Source organism: Odontesthes bonariensis, chromosome 9 (assembly GCF_027942865.1).
Source record: "Odontesthes bonariensis isolate fOdoBon6 chromosome 9, fOdoBon6.hap1, whole genome shotgun sequence".
Lineage (NCBI taxonomy): Eukaryota > Metazoa > Chordata > Actinopteri > Atheriniformes > Atherinopsidae > Odontesthes > Odontesthes bonariensis.
In genome coordinates, this window is record NC_134514.1 from 14,828,242 (window position 1) to 14,847,940 (window position 19,699).

Genomic DNA, 19,699 nt, shown 5'->3' on the forward strand with positions numbered 1-19,699 from the left:
TATTGCATATGTACTTCTTGCACTGGGTGCATGTATTTCGTGTTTTTCTGTCCTTCTTGGGTCCACACACTTCACAGCGCTTCTTTTTGTTGTTGCCGGCCATCTAGAATAATGAAAAGACACAAATCTTTACTAACACTTTTCTCTCTCTCAGAAACATGATTTTTTTTATACTACAACAACATCAAACACTTGTCTCAGGCTCTGCAGATGGTGTAATTTGGGAGGATGTGGCACCATCATCTTCCCCCTGAATCCTCCTCACTATGGCGGCAGAGAATGGGGTTCTTGGAAGATGTCGTCTTCTCTCAATCTGAGGTCTCACCAACATTTTCCCCAATTCCTCAAGAAAGAGACGCCTCTTCTGCAGCTTTCCCCCATTCCACTCTGGGCTCAGTGACATCCAAATGATGAAGGCGTTGTATGAGGAGATATCCAACATATCAAAGAATATCCCCAGAGGCCATCGTAGGGTCTTCCGTTTGCAGCTGTAAGCAGTCACCAGCTTATCGAGGTTGTCCACCCCTCCTTTTGTGGCATTATGGTCCATGATTATTTCGGGTGATCCTCACATTCTACTTCCTCTGCATCACCATCAAAACCCTCTTGTCTCTTCAACTACCAACTGTAAGGCAGCCTGAACAGAGAGTCGCTTTGCCATCTTGATCAGTTGTGGTATGGAACCACGCTGACAGTGTCAGGTCCTCAAGATTGGTTCCCGCAAGACAAGGGTGCAAGGGTGAAATGTGTGGGAATCTGGGTTCAGACAGTGTTGGGTGCTCTAATTTTGCAACAATGTTGCAAAATTACTAACATTGGTAATTTGCACCTGATGTTCTCTCTCTCTCTCTCTCTCTCTCACACACACACACACACACACAGAGGCCCAGAGAGGAGTAAGGGAAAATATGGGTGCACAGGACCAATGATTTCCATACTTTCACTAGCCCCGGGTCCAGTGGACCCAAAGACCCTGTATGTAATATAAATGTGAAGGGGGGTATACAGGGGGGGTAATTGAAATTTTTTTCTGATTTATGTTCCTCACAGAAAATGAGCCACGGCCAATGAATCTTAGTTTGAAAAAATAATTATTTGTATTCTTTTTATTACGCTAAAAACTGAAAATGGGTCCCACAGACCCGAAGACCCTATGAGGGTTAAAGTGTTAACTGAGATTGATTTAGTGAAAAACGTTTACCAGCTATTTTGGTAAGCCAGATATGACACTGTAAATTACATTTAGGAAATTACATAATGATTGTGCCCAGGCAGCAGAAAATGTGAGCGCTACATTTCAAATGTCTTTGCATTGTGTATTGTACAAATGTGTGATAAATTTGACGTGGACCCTTCCTTGGACATTGGACGATGACGTCATCCCACTAGACGAGTGTGTAGAAAGCCCACGATATCCCCCAATAACAACAACACGGCAGCTTTGAGCAAACAGTGCAATAGTATGCGTTCATTCATTCATTCATCTTAAAGTATTGATGAAATAAAGACAGATAATGCTTTATTTAGAGGTTTTATTGTCTATGCCCGGTTCACTCCTGTTATATGGATATAAGTGGATCTCGAGTGATCTAAATAGCGTCCGAAGGACTCCGACTTTCACAAACTTTCAAACTATTATCGGTGAATAGATGAACGTATTTTATGCCAGAAATAAGGTCCAGGTTTAAAAAAAACTAACTTCCCCTTTAAGTGAAAGTTGATGAATTTGTAAATCCCATCTCAGAAACATCTGTAAAATACCATTTAACACTCCAAGCCCTCATTGCAGCTGCATTTTTCTGTGTGTATTTGCGAGTTCAGTCAGGGCAGAGTCTAAAAAGTCTTCCCAGAAGTCTTGGACAAACTGACTGCCAGTAAAGTATGAAGTATGGAACCTTAGGTGCATCTCATGCCCCCAGGAACGGAGTTTGCCTCATACGGAAACTCAGACAGCTCAAAGAGATGTTGTGTCAATGTGAGTCAGAAGACATCTCAAAATTGTGGTCTTCACTTTTGTTACTTATAGCCTGTTTACTATTAAAACCCTGCACTTACCCAGGTTTTTAGGGCTCTGTTTCAATGGAGGTCACTAGTCATACTTCAGAAGTAAAAAGGTACGTAGTATTTAAGCTTTGCAAATAAATAAATAGATAAATAAGACCTCAATTCTGGAAACTTTGGGATGCTATGTCAACGTAAATGAAAAATAAATAATTATTTGCAATTCTCACAAGCCAATATTCATAATAGAACATAGTAAACACATCTTATGTTGAAAGTGAAACATTTTACTCTTTCATGAAAAAAATGAGCTCATCTTGAATTTGATGGCAGCAACATATCTCAAAAAAGTTAGAACAGGGGCTGAATAGAAACAGCTGGACAGACATGTTGCAATTAATTCAGTTATTGATAACATGTCAGTAACAAGATTAAGCGTAAAGAAAAACATCTTAGGCAGAGTGTTTCACAAGTAAAAATGGGGTCAGCAATCTTTGAAAATCTGCATCTACAAATGGCAGGGAAATTTCACAATAATGTTCCTTGATATATAGTTGTGAAGAGTCTAAATATTTAATAACCTACAGTACATAATACCATCCACACATTCTGGAGATATCTTTTTTTGTAAGGGACACGGCCAAAAATCAATATTGTATGTCCTTGATCTTTGGGCCCTCATGCAAAACTGCATCAAAAACAGGCATGATTCTGTTATGGAAATCCCGGCATGGACTCAGGAACACTTCCAGAAATCATTGTCTGTGACCACAGTTCACCATGCCATCCACAAATCCAGGTTAAATCTCTATCATGTAAAGAAGACGCCATATGCAAATATGATCTGGAAACGCAGCCAGCAAAGCACATCTGAAATGGACCGAGGAAAAGGGAAATGTTTGTATGAGCGTCCATTCGTCCCAATGAAATTGGCAACCTGCACATCTGAAAAGGCAACACCAATGCTGAAAGGTTTATACAGGTTTTAGAGCAACATATGCAATATAATGCAAAACATTATACTGTTTTAAGCTATATTTCACAAAGCATCTCAACCTTGTTGTAACTGACTGGCTACACCAAGTTTGATAGTTGAAGATGTCCCCTCACATAAAGTCACCAGCTATGCTCAGCGAAGATTGTCACACTGTCCCATGTAACCTCCACTCAGAAGTAACTCTTCTGATCAGAAGAAACAACAGGACCAACAACTAGACTGCTCTGCTTTGCATGATGTTCTCCTTAACTGTGCCTATATAACAGTGTTCCACACATCAAATCAAATCAAATCAAATTCATTTATATAGCACATTTCATGTACAAACAATTCAAAGTACTTTACATAAAATAAAAGCATTGCAGCAGGGAGTGGAAGAAGCATTAAAATACATAAAAGAATATAAAGAGAAACAAATAAAATGATTTAAATGAATTTGAAAACAAGCAACAGTCTAGATAAGTTAAAAGATAGCGTATGACAAAAAGCAGGCTTTTAGTGTACAAGAAATTGTAAACAAAACAATGTAATATGTTTGAAGTCGACACTATGTCTGATGTTTTAGTTTGAGTGTTATGTCAAATACTATGAAAGATGTCAGAAGTGCAGCATTTGACAATGAGAGGGGTCATGAAAGTAAAGATACAGTTTTAAAGCTGTTAATCTCAAATCAAACACTGAATAACTTCAATTTGAAGTTAGTTCCCTCAGGTCTTAACACTCTGGAGTCTAAAACCCACCAGCGGGATTTTTTGACACTTCTCTAAAAACACATCTGTAACTCTGTGAGTTTTTGTCATTCAAACATATAAGTGACACCATTAAAAACCTTGAAACTTCTAGTTTTCAAATATATATATATTAAAATAAATTATATAGCTGGCCCTTTTTAAGGAGAGTGAACAGAAATCTTTGGATTTTCTGTAGTCTCAGACTGCAGCAGCTTCCTGGGTCACACCTATCGCTATTCACATGTAAAGTACCAGGTGATTGAGTGGCTATTCACAGGTGAGAACACGCCCCATTCAGCCAGCATGTGGGGGAAGGCAGCAATGTCCTGCCAGTGACAGATAATTATCACATGGAGAGTGACAGGGGGGTGGGGGCAATCAGGGGTGTTACACACCCATCTAATTAGTATTCAACTCTCAGAGACAATGCCTGGAGTTACAATTACTTTTTTACAGTTTGTGTGAAAACAAAAAAACATTTCTGACTGCACTTTTCACTTTTATGCAGCCAACACTTTTGTTTACAAGGTTCAACCTTCAAAAGTCTTGGCTAGATATATTTATAGTGTGTTTTCTTGCATTGTTTGAAGACCTCTAAAACTTGTTTTTTTGTACAGTTGTGTTTCCCCTCAATTTAAATAAAACTTGTTTGTATTACATTCACTTCACTCTGATATTGTTTTTTGGTAGGCTTTTCAGAATACAACCATATGTGTCACTTTTGCATAGATGTTTACAGTTAGTTGAAATACTTGAAAATGTCAAGGTGGTGACAACTGCCTCAAAGTCTCTGAAAAGGCCTTAGACCCCAGAGGGTTAAAATTGTTTGATTGACTAATTGTTCCTTGAGGAAATTTGGGTGGTCACTTCTAGAAATCTTCTCTATATATTGATAATGTTTTTACTGTGGATTTTTGGACCTTCCGAGATTCACTTATTGGAATTGCCTTCTACCAGCTATCTCTTCTAGAATTTATTGTTGATATTAGCCTGAAAACCAAAATAATTTTTATAAATGGATGATTTAATTGAACAGAGCTGGAAGTGACATATAGTATGGCTGTATGTACCCCTGCAGCAGCTGGTTTAAGCCGAGCAACAGCTGATGACTTCCTGAAATTTAGCAACAAGTTGCTTTTAGGTATTCTTTAACTTCAATAAAGCATTATCATTACAACACAGTGTGACATACAGGAAAAAAAAATCGGAAGGAATTAAACACTTTTTCATAGTAAGGTTTCTGTTTCATTTCACACACCCTGTCTAACTTCATTAAGTCTTTAAAGTATTAAGTTAGTTCAACAGAGTTTCAGTCCAAAGTAACAATGAAATTAGACAATCTTACAAATCTCACAACACATTTTTTTTTTTAAATTGTGAAAACGCTCTAAATGCTTCACATCTCTCGTTCACTAATCTAATCAAATTTTACAATCTAACCTCAACTAAAGAGCGATTCAGATTATATTTTCGGTTGTGCTGCAGGGTTCTGCTTCCACTGGGATCTTATGCACAAGAAATGAACTGCAACCGTAAAATTCATTCTGACAGTAGTGTATATGGAAAAGGAAAAAGGCCCTCTCACATTATTTAGAGTTTTGGGTTCCAGCGATGAAGACAGACAGACAATTTGAATTGAAAGTTGTGTTTTAGGGTTTGAGGGTTCTGACTGAGGTATCATAAAGGTCCATGCAGTGACTGAATCTTTTCTCAAATGTTTTTTTTTAATTTCTTCAGCTGTAAAATTTTAAAGTTATAAATCAGAATTATGTGTGATGTTTGTATGTTCTCAACCACAGAGAAACTGAAAAATTTGTCACTTTATTTGGATCTTCAGACCTCTCCGATTTAGGATTGAGTAACAAGAGACAGTAACTGTCGACACATTATTCAATACAAAAAATATAGATTCTTAACATGCATTTTCTGTATTTTTTATAGATATGTTTTGACCAAGAGTTTGAAACAGTGCTTGTTATTCAGATTGTTTATCGAACAAGTCAAATTAGCTCTGAGATCATAATGGAGAAAAAAAATTAATTAAACAAATACACAGAGGCTGAGAGGCATCAAAACACAACATTCATTGAATGAACATCAATCAGTTACATGTTGTGACAAAGTCGTTAATTAATAAAGGCCTTATTTTTCTGCTTGAAGCAATATGCCACCTGTTGTTCATGTTGTTGTGTAAAAGGATGAAGCAATATGCTGCAATGCTTCATCTCTTGTGTCTGTTATTGTGGCTCTGCTGCAGCTGCCCTCTCCCATTGGAGCCAAGCCAATGGGTGATGAAGTCATATGTGCAGCAGATGGGGATTTACTACTTTCCGCTGTTTTTCTTCTGTGTTGTTTTTGTTTATGTATAACCTTGTGTAACCTTATGTCCTTTTGTATTACATCATTGTATATTTGAACTGGAGTTTAACAGTATCACTTTAAAAAAAAAGAAAAGTAAGGGCAACACACTCAGCTGCAAGTCAAATGCTTCGTTGAGCGTTTATTAGAAACAGCCGAGTTTTATTCATATTATTCACCACATCTTGCACTGAAATAACAACAAAACTAACAGAACTAAGTTTCTTCAGTCATATAATAAAAGTTGCATCTTTAGAGAGTCTTACTATCCTGCTACTGTATTGTCCTCCTGCCCATGTCTATTGAAGTGACTTCTCCTAAAATGGAAGCCAGATTGTTTTTTCTCATGTTAAAGGGATAGTTCGCCTCTTTTGACATGAAGCTGTATGACATCCCATATTAGCAATATCATTTATGAACATCTTCTTACCCCCCGCTGCGTCCTGTGAGCCGAGTTCCAGGCAAGTTTTGGCGCTAACGAAGGTAGTCCGGCTAGTTGGCTGGGGCTAAACAAATAAAGGGTCTTGCTTCTCAAAACAATATGCGTTCAAAAGAGTAATACATTTGCATCACAAAATCGTTTTGCATGAAAAAGTCAGACCTCGCATCACTTGGCGCTATTTTTTCCTCCCTTGATATCAATGCGTCCAGCCACCTAGCGATAGCTGCACCTGTTACGGTGTTTACTGCTCGGAAGCAGGGGACTGCTTCGGTCTGCTCTTCGGTCTGCATAGTTTACATTGGACGCATTGATATCAAGGGAGGCAAAAATAGCGCCAATCGATGCGAGGTCTGACTTTTTCATGCAAAACGATTTTGTGATGCAAATGTATTACTCTTTTGAACGCATATTGTTTTGAGAAGCAAGATGCTTTATTCGTTTAGCCCCAGCCAACTAGCCGGACTACCTTTGTCAGCGCCAAAACTCGCCTGGAACTCGGCTCACAGGATGCAGCAGGGGGTAAGTCAATGTTCATCAATGATATTGCTAATATGGGATGTCATACAACTTCATGTCAAAAGAGGCGAACTATCCCTTTAAGGCTAGAGAGCAGAACTATTCTTGAAGGAGAGGAACTCGTCAGCTTGTATTGATAATGGGAGATTATACCACTGTGTGAAGTCTTCTCCAGCACATCCCAAAGATCTCATTGATGTCTGGACTCTGCGGTGCCTCGTACTCCATGAACACCTCATTCCCAGTTAGAGCTTGATGAATCCACACATTGTCATCTTGGAATATGCCCGTGTCATCAGGGAACCAAAAATACACACATATATATATTCAGTGCATACAGATATTCAGCTGACCTCATATTTCGAACACATCATGTTGCTGAACCAAGAGCTGTCCAGCTGTTGCACAACCCAGATCATCTGTATATAAAATAAAGTGGTTACTTTTATCGGCCAGGCAGTGTATTTTGTAGAGATAAATTCTTGTCTGTGTTTGGCTTGAGTGATCACCAGTCTCTGACATTGTCTTGCTTGCTCCAAACTCCCTTAGCTGCAAGTTTGTTTGGTTTTTTTTATTTTTTTTTATTTTTTATATGTGCTTCTCCTTACAAATCTCCCTGCCAACTCATAACATTTCAGTGGGAATCAAGGGGCTTTAACTTGGCCATTCTGTAACCTTTCGTTTCTTTAGTTGACCCATCCCCTTTTGTTTGTTAATCAATTTAATTCACATATTCCAAACAGAGATAAGTCAATACGACACCAGTGTGTTTTCTTACAGAATCAGCTGAGGTTACAACAGTTTCACAGGTTAGAGCGGCTGGTTCTCTGATGCATTGTCTCCCTTACATACATAGAATGATTCACCTGTGTGAATACCTTTTTTTGCAGGCTCAGAGGCACATCTGCAGCGGGTCAACTGAATTCTCATTCTGCCTCTGTATGTTCTGCCTAATTGATGCAGAGCTTTAACACTCAACAGTGTCTGATGCCTGTGATTGTGGGGACAATCAGTAATTTTAATAACCTTTTGTTATTGTGAGAAAGTTACCTTTGCTTTTCAAGATCACAAGGTGATCACGGTGAGCTTGAAAATGAGTGATTCCTGTGTTGACAACACCTACAGTAATTTCTTCATTATCTTGATTACTATCATAGTTTACAGCTGAATGTATCTCATGTTAATAATAATGAATATAATGTTATTCAAAGATAAATGAGAACTAACCTAACTTTTACGATAATTTTTCTACCCTAAATAGAATAGTCAAAATGGAGGCAACTCATTTTGCAATAAGGGCTTCTATGTAACAGTTGTTTTCTCTAGGAAAACATTTTTTCACTGCAACTTAAGTTTGAACTACAATATGAAAAGCAGCAGCTTAGATTATAATTTAGACAATAAAACTGCACCAAATAACAAAAATACCTTAAAACTGAGCATGTCAAATCTGAGAAAGGTGCTAATAATGTACATCAGTTTTAGGTGTCTGTCTCATCATACATTTTTTAGTATTGTGTTCTGGTCTGAACAAAATTATGTAACATTTTGGCAGAAAAATGCAGATTATGAGGCCATAGCTGGAGGCCAGAATAGCAAATGTTTCCACAGCATCAGTAAACTTCCCTGGAGAGCTGACGTACGCTGGGATAAAGGTGATCCAGACTGTGCAGAATATCAACATGCTGAAAGTGATAAATTTAGCTTCATTAAAATTATCAGGCAGCTTTCGGCCCAAAAAAGCAAGTACAAAACACAATATAGCCAGAAATCCTATGTACCCCAGAACAGCACAGAATCCCACTGCTGAACCAAGAGCACACTGTAAGATGATTCTGTCTTTATACAGCAGATAATTCAAGAAAGGGAAAGGAGGGCTAATAGTTAGCCAGAGTATGCAAATCAAAACCTGTATGAGGCTTAAAGCCAGAACACTCAGTCTCTGCTGTGCAGGCCCAAACCATTTCATCACATTACTACCTGGAAGGGTTGCTCTGAAAGCCATTAAGACCACTAATGTCTTCCCAAGAACACAAGATATGCAGAGGACAAAGGTGATGCCAAATGCTGTGTGTCGCAGCATGCAGGACCACTCAGAGGGTCGTCCAATAAAGGTCAGAGAGCACAGGAAACACAGAGTCAAGGAGAAGAGCAGCAGGAAGCTCAGCTCAGAGTTGTTGGCTCGTACTAATGGAGTCTCTTTGTGGCAGTAGAAAACAAGCGTTGTGATCATGGTGAGGATAATTCCCAGCAAAGAAAATAGCACTATCAGTGTCCCAAGAATTTCATCATAAGCCAAGAATTCTATTGGTTTTGGGATGCAAGCATCTCTTTGTTTGTTGGACCAGTACTCCAGGGGGCAGGTTACACATTGTATTGAATCTGCAAAATGAAAAACAAGGAAGATGGTCACAGAATGAAAATATATGTTTCAGGTCAACAACAATGTTCTGTTTAGGTTTGTTGTTTGTTTACCAGTTACATTACTGATCTCTCCTGCTGGACAGGATATGCAATCATAACAACAGACAGGCTTTCCTTTCTGTAGGATCTTATGAGTTCCTGGGAGGCATCTCTTACTGCAGGCTGACATGGGCACCTCAAACACACAAAGATAATTGTATGCAGTTCATATAATAAGAAAAATCAACATCCATCACGTTGTTAAGAGCAATTCATCAAATCTGTAGCCTGTATTTCACCTCAGTCATGCCATTACACCAGACAAGCGGGATGTTGTTCGTAATGAACTGAAGATCATCTGGGAGAGAAGCATCATAAATGCCAATGGTTTGTCCTTCCATTGTACCTCTGTTTGTAATTTGTAAGTTTACAAGCTCATATCTTGCTGGCGAGTCTCCATTATTGTCAAAAAAAATGTGTTCTCCATTCACAGTTGTGAAATTCACAGCCCCGAGATGTTGGAGGACCTAGTAAGTAAAACAGAAAAAGTATAGAAATAATCTGACAGATTCATAATAATGTTTTTCTGTCACAATTAACTGGCAGTTTCTCACCTCCCATGGTTGAATGTGTTTCAGGTCAGAACAACTCTCATTGGACAGGAGCCCTCTACCATAGTCACATTTAATCAAGTTGTCAAGAGCATGAGCCACTGCGTAAACTGATTTGTAAACATTATTAGTGAATCTGAGCTCAGACACGTCCGTGAACTGGGAGTTAACATTTTGTAAGCTCTCAAAGCCGCTACAGGGCTGGCTGTTCAGAGTTTCATTCAGAGAGCAATTGAACACAACTTCCCAGAAATCTCTGACAAACTGACTGTCCGGGAACTGTGAGGGGTGGAGCTGCCTCAAATACTCCTCCAACCCTGGGATCGTAGCTTTGGCGACAGTGAAGCCTAGTGAGCCCACCAGGATGCTGTGTCCCTCGCTGTCTGTCACGGAGGGATCTGTGATCCATGCATCACTGCCAATCCACTGCAGTCCTGTAATGTTATGCTTGTACAACTCAGAAGCCAACAGCTTAATTTCTCTGTGAGTCATGAAAGCCATAATCACTTTAGCGGTCGATTGCTCAATGCCCTCTATTATTCTCTGTAAAACATGGGGAGGATCTGTTGATGAAAATGCTACAGAGTACTCGATGCACACTCCATATTCTTGGGCAGCCTGTATAAATGTTGCAATACCGTTCAAGCCATATTCATTATCCACAGCTACAGCCCCAACCCAGGTCCAACCAAAGTGCTTGACCAGCTTCGCCAGTGCTCTGCTTTGGTAGTAGTCACTAGGAATTGTTCTGAAAAAAGTGGGGTACTCCCTCCTATTGCTCAGGCAGGCACAGGTAGCAAAGTGGCTGATCTACAATGAAATATTCAAACATCTGATTTTCAGTAACAGAGAAGACACTTTTAAGATGATAATTCTAGCTAATGTATTGATTTAGATTTTGCAAAATAGAACATAGTGCACCACACATCACACAATGGCTGTACAATTTTAACTTACCACAGGTATTTGAAATCTTGCTACAACTTGTGTAAAGGCAATGGTTGGATGTGATCCCGAATGTCCTAAAATAGCTTGAACTGTCTCAGTTTTTGTGCAGTTGCCATCACCAACTTCTTCCTTTAGTCCACTCACAAGTGCCAGTGCAGCTCTCAATATGTTCATGCTCCCACAGCTATCATAAATCTTGTAGCCAAGTTTGATATCAGATAGCATATCAGGGTTGTTGTTGATTTCATTTATAGCAAAAATCATGGCTTGAGCAAATTTGAATTCTCGGAAATTAAAACTGTGAAGTACAGAATAAAATATGATCTTGATATATCTGGTTCAGTTATTTCAACAAATGAACCTAGTCTCATAAATCTTTTAGAAAGACAATAATATGATAAATATGCAGGAGATAAATAGTGAAACACAAGGCTAACCATACATACTTGTTGCATTTTCTGAATTCTGGAATTGTCTTAAATGTGTCAATGACATATTCCGGTCCTGTGCGAAATGAAAAAATGCCTCCAATGAAAAGGTCGCCAACCTGAGCTAGTTCAGGTGGTTGTGCGAAGCCTTGCAGTCGACACATAGACCTTCCTTTCCCTAATAGAACCAAAAAGAACAGCCCCGATAACAGCATAATTATGTTCTGCCCTAAAGACCAGAAAAATAAGCTCTACATCTCATGGCAGGGCTTTATACATATTCAGCAGTGGAGGTGAGGTTGTCATGGTTGGAGTTAACCTCTAGAGACCAAAACAAACAAGTTAAGTTTGTAATTTTTTTTTTAACATGTATCAAACTAAAGGAACTTCAAATAAGCTTTTGAATAAAAGAAAAATGTAAGGATGTCATGTAAATGACTGTATTACATGTATATAAATACATATAGTATATGGGAAATAGTTACTGTCGTAGAAGATAGGTCCTTTAATAAATGCAGATAAAAATCTACTTGATAGACTATTAAAAATTACTACATTTTATAGGAACTGGAACTGAAACTGGATGTCAGAATAGTAAAGATTTCTACAGAAACACTTAACTTCCCAGGTGAGCTGACATACACTTAGATGAAAGCAATCCATACAGAATATCAACATATATTAAAGGTGAAAGATTTGGCTTTGTTAAAATTATGAAACCGTTTTCTGAGCCAGAAAAGCAAAAAGTAAACCCAAAGAGGTCAAAATACCCGGACAGCCTGGAAGCTTACAGGTGAGCCCACAGCACAGCACACATGCACAAGTAAAGGTGCTCATGGCAAATAAATGTAAGTACGTTCTAAAGAAAGCAGGGAGAAACTGTTTTAGTTGAGGGGCACTGTATCTGTATCAGTTTATCTGGAGACATTATGTGACATTTGTTTTATTAAATCCACCTTCACAGTCTCATAGCTGAAGGAATAAAAAAGAAGTGCTCGTTCTAAATAATGAACCAGGAATATTTTCATATATTTTTTTATTTTTTGTTTTGACATCTGTATCATACCTTGTTGAACAGCGGGATGCAACAGAAATGATACTGTATTAAGCCCTCAAATACAGTTAACCATAGTTTTCAACTGAATTTTCATACAGCTTTCTACTTTCTTCAGCTCTCTTTCTGTGTGAGATGCTTTAAAGGAGACATACGATGTCCTTTTTCACAAGTTGATAATTTAATTAGGTTTTAACAAAATGTATGTGACATGCTTTGGTCGAACTACCACAAAGAGAGACATTCATTCAGCTCTGCTCTCAATTTTTTTCATAGCAGCTGGTTTTAGGGTACAGAGTGTGCCTGATTTGAGATCTGTCCTGCAACTTCAGGCTACCATGCACTTGTAAATTTGAACAAAAATTGGACTCAAAAACCCTTAAGGTAAGTTATTACCACATGGGAGAGCATGTAGTACCTGCATGAGAGCTCACACCAGCATCAAACAAACTTTTGATGCTTTTAGAAAATTAAAAGTGTGATTGGCTCAATGTTCTGCTCAGCCTTCAGATACATGACATGGACCCGCTGTCCAACTGTCTCCTCCGTGTTCTGGGAATTGTGTAAAACACCAAGACTCCCTCCTTTAATTGCTCATTGATCCCTTGCCTGCGTTGCAGTGGTGTGTGTGTGTGTGTGTGATTGGAGTCATTTAACTGTGCTACGTTAGAAAAGTGGATGGTTAGTTTGCATGCCAGTGAAGCACAATGATACAAACCTAATGCTGAGTCAAACCCGCCATACAAAGACTTAACTGTCAAACCTGAATAGAACTTAAAAAGAAAATACAAGATGCCATTTACCTAGTTTTTAGTTTTTTTAGGTAATCCATTTTCACATCTCTCTCTCTCATTTATATTTAAATTCTAAACTCTAATGACATAATCCATTTAATCTTTTATAAGTATTTTTAGAATGGTATTTTCATATTTGTGTTATGTTTATTCTGTTTATATATTTTATTCTTTTTTCTCCCTTTTCTGGGGTGGTAACATTATTCATTCATCCACTTTTTAATACCCACTTCATCTTATTCAGCCCATCACGGCTTCTCTTGGGTATGTGGTGGGGCATGCCCTGGATAGGTCACTAGTCCATCACAGTGACAATGAGAGTATAGTTGATAAAATTTGATATATCTTCTTCTTCTTCTATGTACATATATTAATACTACCATTAATATAAGTATTAATTTGTACATATATTTTATATAATGTATATATGAATACATAAATATCTTTTTTAGAGATTTTCTGTCTTCTTTGTAGCTGCTTTGTAGCTGGTTGTCATCTTCAAACTGCCTTTCCAAGGCTTGATTTATTTTTTTAGCTAATTCTTAAGGGCTTTGAGTTATGATGTGTCTTGTTAGTTGGGACCTAATCATCCCAGCTGTCATTGGGTGAGAGGCAGGGTACACCCTGGACATGGTTGCCAGTCCATCACAGGGCAACACCTCATTGCACAGTTGCTAAAAAAGCATAAATCTACAATGAGAGATGAAATAGTCCACAAAATTTAATTGTTTAAGAAACTGAACAAAATGTTGAATCACTGAAGCTTGAAATCAGTATAATCCACTGTAATGACTGAAAGTTTTTCCTCTGTACGTGGAGCGGATTAACCGTTCAGCTGATTACTTAAGACAAACTAAGGTTCATTGACAGTCTGGTTGATTCAATTCAAGTCAAATTCATACAATAAAAGTAATTTCTGGGTACTTTAAAGCGACAGTACACAAGTTGAAGCCAATAATAATCCAATTCAATCCAGTGTAATTCTAACAGTTCCATTCAGTATTTTAGTATAAATAAAATGCCAATTTGTAAATGAGTTGTCTGACCAATGGATTGCATTGATATAAAATTCGATTTAATCCTCCATCTGGAGAAAAACATAGGGCAGCAAGAGGTGGTGGAGAATCCCCTATTTAGAGAAGATAACCTCCCACACAAACAATCACAAAAACACAAGGCCATCTACAGAAAGGGATAAAATAATATAACATACAACTCAGCAGACTCAAAAATGCCTTTGCCACATGCTTTTTTGTATTTATTTTGGTGCCCCCTTCCCCATTATACTCTTTTTTGTATTCTTTTCTGGTTTCAGTAACATGATGTAACATTTTGGGATAAAGATACAAATTAGCAATCCAAAACTGGATGCCAGAATGGCAAAGATTTCTACTGCAACACTGAACTTCCCAGGGGAGCTAACATATGCTGGGATGAAAGTGATCCATACTGCACAGAATATCAGCATACTAAAGGTTATAAATTTGGCCTCATTGAAATTATCAGGCAGTTTTCGAGCCAGAAAAGCAAAAATAAAACACAATATGGCCAGAAATCCAATGTAACCAAGCACAGCCCAGAAGCCTACAGGAGAGCCCAGAGCACACTCTAAAATGATTTTATCCTTGAATTCCTTAAAATTCTCAAATGGAAAAGGAGGAGAAACTGTCAACCAGAGAATACAAATGATGATTTGTACAAGAGTGAAACCCAGCACACTGAGTCTCTGTTGTGTGGGTCCAAACCATTTCATTACATTTCTGCCTGGAAGTCTTGCTTTAAATGCCATTAAAACCACTATAGTTTTCCCAAGAACACAAGAGATGCAGAGGACAAAGGTGATGCCAAAAGCTGTGTGTCGCAGCATGCAGGACCACTCAGAGGGTCGGCCAATGAAGGTCAGAGAGCACAGGAAACACAGAGTTAAGGAGAAGAGCAGCAGGAAACTCAGCTCAGAGTTGTTTGCCTTGACGAGAGGAGTTTTCCTGTATTTGAAGAAAATGAATGCTACAACAGCAGTCATGCATGTTCCAAACAAAGAGGCAGCAGTGAGCAGTGTTCCCATAATTTCTTCATATGACAGAAACACGGCCTCCTTCTTTATACAGGCATCTCTTCTCTCATTTGACCAGTATTCAGGAGGGCATCTCACACAGGTGATAGAATCTACAAAATAACAATGAGGCAGATGTTAGACTTGCAGTTCAGATTAGTCTCTTTTCTTTGTTTGTATCTGTTTCTAAATTCACATCACTCTGCTGAGTGGAAAGCTGAATGAGGCTGTGGGCATCAGACCTTTTCAAGTATCATTATCAGAGTTTTTCAGCCAAAGAGGATCTGATTCTGACCTTATAAACACCTTTCATAAGGTCAAACTACAGTTGGACATAATTAGATATCTCAGGTTGATTTGGTGTTTTATCTAAGTTCAAAGCTTTCATTTCAAAATACTGAACCTGCAATGTTGCTCATTTCTCCTTCTGCACATCTTATACAGTCATAGCAGCAAACAGGTTTTCCTTTCTGGAGAACTTTACGTGTTCCCGGGGGACACTTCTCACTGCAAACTGACGCAGGCACCTGCATGAACAAAAACAATAAGGAAAAAGATAATACATTCATTATGTTGTCTTGTACATTTTATACATAAAAAAACAAATATTCTGAAACAATAATACAGTTTCGAAAATAATTTGAATAGTTAGAAAGTAGCTTACCTGCAATAAGTTCATTGCCCAAATCAAAGTCTTATTCTGCAATTTCAGTTGTTTGTCTGCAGGTAACGATGCATCATAAAGACCAACTGTGACAAAGTCCGCAATATCATTTTCTCTGGGCTGCCAATTTATAATTTCATACTTTGCTGGTGGATCTCCATTCTCATTAAAGTAAACCTCATCTTCCTCCTTGGTTTTGAAGTTAATCTTCTGTATGTACTGTAAAATCTAAAGAAAAAGAAAGAGGTATTCATTTGATTATCTGACAAACATTTTACATGCATATTTAATTTTTTTACATTTCAATGTAAAGCTCACCGTGAATGGATCTAGCTGCACGTTGCTGTTACATGTTTTGTTGCAGCTGAGAATACCATGAAGGGCATGGGTCACTGCATACACTGCTTTATAGACATTGTTGAAAATGGGCATAAGTGACATGTCAGTGAAGCTGTTCTGCACTCCAGTCAGATCCTCGTGTCCTGTACAGTCCCTTGGAGTCTCTGTTGTTTTGAATTTCTTGAACTTACAACTAAATAATGCCTCCCAAAACTCTGTAAACAAGTCATTATTCGATGAATTGAGGGGCTTCACATCAAGCATAAATTCTCTCAGACCGCTGACATGTGCTTTGGGGATGGAAAGACCTATGGCTCCATCCAGGATGTGATTCTTATCCTCTGCTGCAATTTGAGAATCAAAGATCCAGCCCTCACTACCAACCCACTGATACCCAGTCAAGTTATAGTTGGAAAACTCATGTAATAAAACATCCATATCCATATGAGAGAGGAAAGCAACAATAACCTTTGAGGTGGAAGACTTGATAATTTCAATAATTTTTTGTATTTTGTCTGGTTGATCTGTTCTAAAGAAGGATAGAGAATATTCCAGACAGATGCCCAGCTGCTGTGCAGTTTCTGTGAATGTAGCCATGCCATTATTGCCATAATCGTCATTGGTTCTAACAGCTCCAACCCAAGTCCAGCCAAAGTGCTTGACCAACTGAGCCAAGGCTCTGCTCTGGTAGTAGTCACTAGGCACTGTTCTGAGGAAGGATGGATACTTGGTTTTATCACTGAGGCAAGCACATGTGGAAAAGTGGCTGATCTAAAAGAAAATAAAGAAATGGTTTCCATCCCTAGAAAAATCTGCTGCATAGAGTTTTTTTGTCACATATTCATGAACCCAACCCACCTGTGGGATATGAAATGGTCCAATCACAGTGGCTATTGCTGCGCTAGGAGAGGAGGATGTTTCTCCCATTATGGCCTGTACTTGTGCAGGTTTTGTACAAGTCTTCGAGGGTGAAGCCAAAATTTCATTACCATTGACCAAGGCAAGTGCAACTCTTACACTTCTGGCGATGGAACCACAAGCATCATAAATTTTATAACCCAGAGAAATGCCTGGCAGCAGGTCTGTACTGTTATTGATCTCCTCAATGGCAAAGAGCATGGCCTGAGCAAACTGGAATCCTCTGAAATTCAAACTTGATACAAACAGTAACAAGCATAGTATTTTCACCAGTTTGTTCTTGAAATGGAAAACAAAGCAACACAAAAGACACATACAATATAAATCTTATTGTGATGCACACTGTGATAATCTTTATCCACTTAATTGTATAATTTACCTGGTGCATTGCAGCGGCAGGGGTTTTTGTGTATAGTTATCCTGTCTGTTTCTCCAGCTGCTGTGAAAAGAGAAGATACCTCCCAACACAATGTCTCCATCTTTTACGAGCTGGGGATTCTCAGGATCCCCTCTCTGTCTGCACACTGACTCCTCAGCCTGAGAGAAAGATAACACCAACAACATCTGTAAAAGTGTCAAACCCTGCTGTAGACATCTCTGTGTTGACATATTGCTGAGTGAAAAGAGCCAACCCAGAAAGACTTGCACTGGTATTTATACATTACGCACCACCAAATAATATGATAAAGGATGTTTCATCTCTATGGACCTGAGGAGGGGCGACAGGAGGGAGGCACCAAAATGTACATGACCAACGGTAGAAAAATATATTTTTTTAAGTTTTCTGTTTCAAATACCTTTAAGTAAGTGTGTTATCAGACTGGAAAATTTGAAGGTTTAAGATATTTTTTACATAATGGGGAAAAGAATATCTGCATCATTGAAAAAATGAGAAATTGTGAATGTTCAGGCAACATGATTGTTACTGTATAAAAAGTTGGGAAAATTACAAAGCCTTGAATGCTCCACTTATGGCAAATCATTTAGTAGTAATGTAATAACATGAATGTTAGTTACTTCAGTTTAGCAAAAAATTTTCCCCTTTGGTAATTTTTTTAATTTAGTTCTGTAACCTCCATCATGACTTTACCTTGGGGATTTCTTGAACGGCCTCAGTTTTATGTGTTTGCAGATGAACCGGGTTTGACTTATCGCAATGATTACCTAAAAAAAAATGGTGCTTTTAACATTTCCCTAAACTTACCCAAGTATTTCAGTTTGCTAAATCAAACCCAACCAAACAGTGAGTGAATAAAAAAGTAAATTGTAAAAGTAAATTTTAAAAATCAGTTCTCGATGAAAAACAAATGTAGTACCCCACTTCTGAATGACAAACATCTTTGTCACTGCTCTGCCAACCCCAAACCTTATGATATATATTTTTGTTTTCTTGTTAAGACTTCAAATACTTAGAACATAGATAGTTTGCTGTACACAATTGTTAAAAAAAAAAGAAAAAAGTTGCGTCCAAAAACAAAAATTAGCACAAAAATGCTTTTACTAAATCACATCCTACAGTACAACTACTTTGCTGTTCTTTAAATTTAGAAACACTTGTAATTAAAAAAAAACAAATCAAATGACTTAAATAACTTACTTTTTTGCAGTCTTAGGTGAAAAGATAAAAGTGAAATGAGTGAATTATAATAAAATATTAAAAAATGTGCAAAACTTTAACATAATACTACACATGAAACATTTAAACATCCAATGGAACATGTTTTCTGGCTTGTCTTCAGTGTTAAAATCAGGTATAGTCACCTTTAACATCACCCAAAGCTTAAAAAAAAGGATATACACAGTTAAAGGGGAACTCCGGGGCATTTGAAGCGCGTTTCCATTGCTAGAGGTTGTCAAATACTGATAGTAGGACACAGAGAGGTGCAAATCTGCGCTCCCTGTGTGGAGATCGCGCTGTTCGCACAGCGTGTCATGCGAGGCTAATACGTGGTGGCTAAGGGGCAACTGCTAACCCTTCCACGTAAAACAACAACTTGCACACAGCAGAAACGTCACACCACTTTATAAACCATCCGACAATAAAGTCACAAGCCTTACCATCAAAACCAAATGCATGGTTCTCACATTACTGGCATGGGGACGTTACAAAACAACTTTATAAACAGCATGTAACTCACCGGCTGGTTGTAGGCTCGCGCATGTGAAAGCCCAAAAGAGTCGATGGACGATAATCCCATATACAAAACAATTATTTTCTTTAGAAAAACTGCGTTCAAGTATTTAAAACATTACAACAATACATGCCCAGTAATATTGTTTTTACTACAAACATCATGGGTACATTGAGTGAAAAGGTTGCTAAGGGTAATGGTACTTTGTCCTCATAAATGTACACACAAAACAAGAAACAGGGAGTTACTTACCCAAACAAATGCACAATTGCAGGTTCTGAGCATATTTACCAAACAGAGACAACCTGCT

At 38.1% G+C, this 19,699-nt stretch overlaps 2 protein-coding genes across 2 annotated transcripts; both read right to left on the reverse strand.

The window, feature by feature from the left end:
- Positions 1–8,507: 8,507 nt before the first annotated feature.
- Positions 8,508–11,298, reverse strand: LOC142388812 (extracellular calcium-sensing receptor-like). The gene is made up of 5 exons (XM_075474372.1): positions 11,017–11,298; positions 10,063–10,869; positions 9,748–9,975; positions 9,521–9,644; positions 8,508–9,427 (listed from the first exon to the last, which is right to left on the reverse strand). The coding sequence occupies exons 1-5, from the start codon at positions 11,269–11,271 to the stop codon at positions 8,508–8,510; spliced, it is 2,334 nt and encodes a 777-aa protein (XP_075330487.1). The 5' UTR covers positions 11,272–11,298.
- A 3,221-nt stretch (positions 11,299–14,519) lies between these two features.
- On the reverse strand, positions 14,520–17,854 carry LOC142388813 (extracellular calcium-sensing receptor-like). The gene is made up of 6 exons (XM_075474373.1): positions 17,637–17,854; positions 17,198–17,492; positions 16,319–17,110; positions 16,001–16,228; positions 15,740–15,863; positions 14,520–15,449 (listed from the first exon to the last, which is right to left on the reverse strand). The coding sequence occupies exons 1-6, from the start codon at positions 17,819–17,821 to the stop codon at positions 14,542–14,544; spliced, it is 2,532 nt and encodes an 843-aa protein (XP_075330488.1). The 5' UTR covers positions 17,822–17,854; the 3' UTR covers positions 14,520–14,541.
- Between the last annotated feature and the right edge of the window lie 1,845 nt (positions 17,855–19,699).

Bases quoted from the DNA above. Each gene is read 5' to 3' on its own strand.
- LOC142388813 (XM_075474373.1), bottom strand. From the start codon at position 17,821: ATGTTGTTGGTGTTATCTTTCTCTCAGGCTGAGGAGTCAGTGTGCAGA. The intron at 16,229-16,318 runs GTGAGCTTTACA...CTTTTTCTTTAG, and splicing joins TGCAGCTAGATCCATTCACG to ATTTTACAGTACATACAGAA. The intron at 15,864-16,000 runs GTAAGCTACTTT...TTGTTCATGCAG, and splicing joins GGGCAATGAACTTATTGCAG to GTGCCTGCGTCAGTTTGCAG.
- LOC142388812 (XM_075474372.1), bottom strand. From the start codon at position 11,271: ATGATTTTTGCTATAAATGAAATCAACAACAACCCTGATATGCTATCT. The intron at 9,976-10,062 runs GTGAGAAACTGC...TTTACTTACTAG, and splicing joins AACACATTCAACCATGGGAG to GTCCTCCAACATCTCGGGGC. The intron at 9,428-9,520 runs GTAAACAAACAA...TTCATTTTGCAG, and splicing joins AGAGATCAGTAATGTAACTG to ATTCAATACAATGTGTAACC.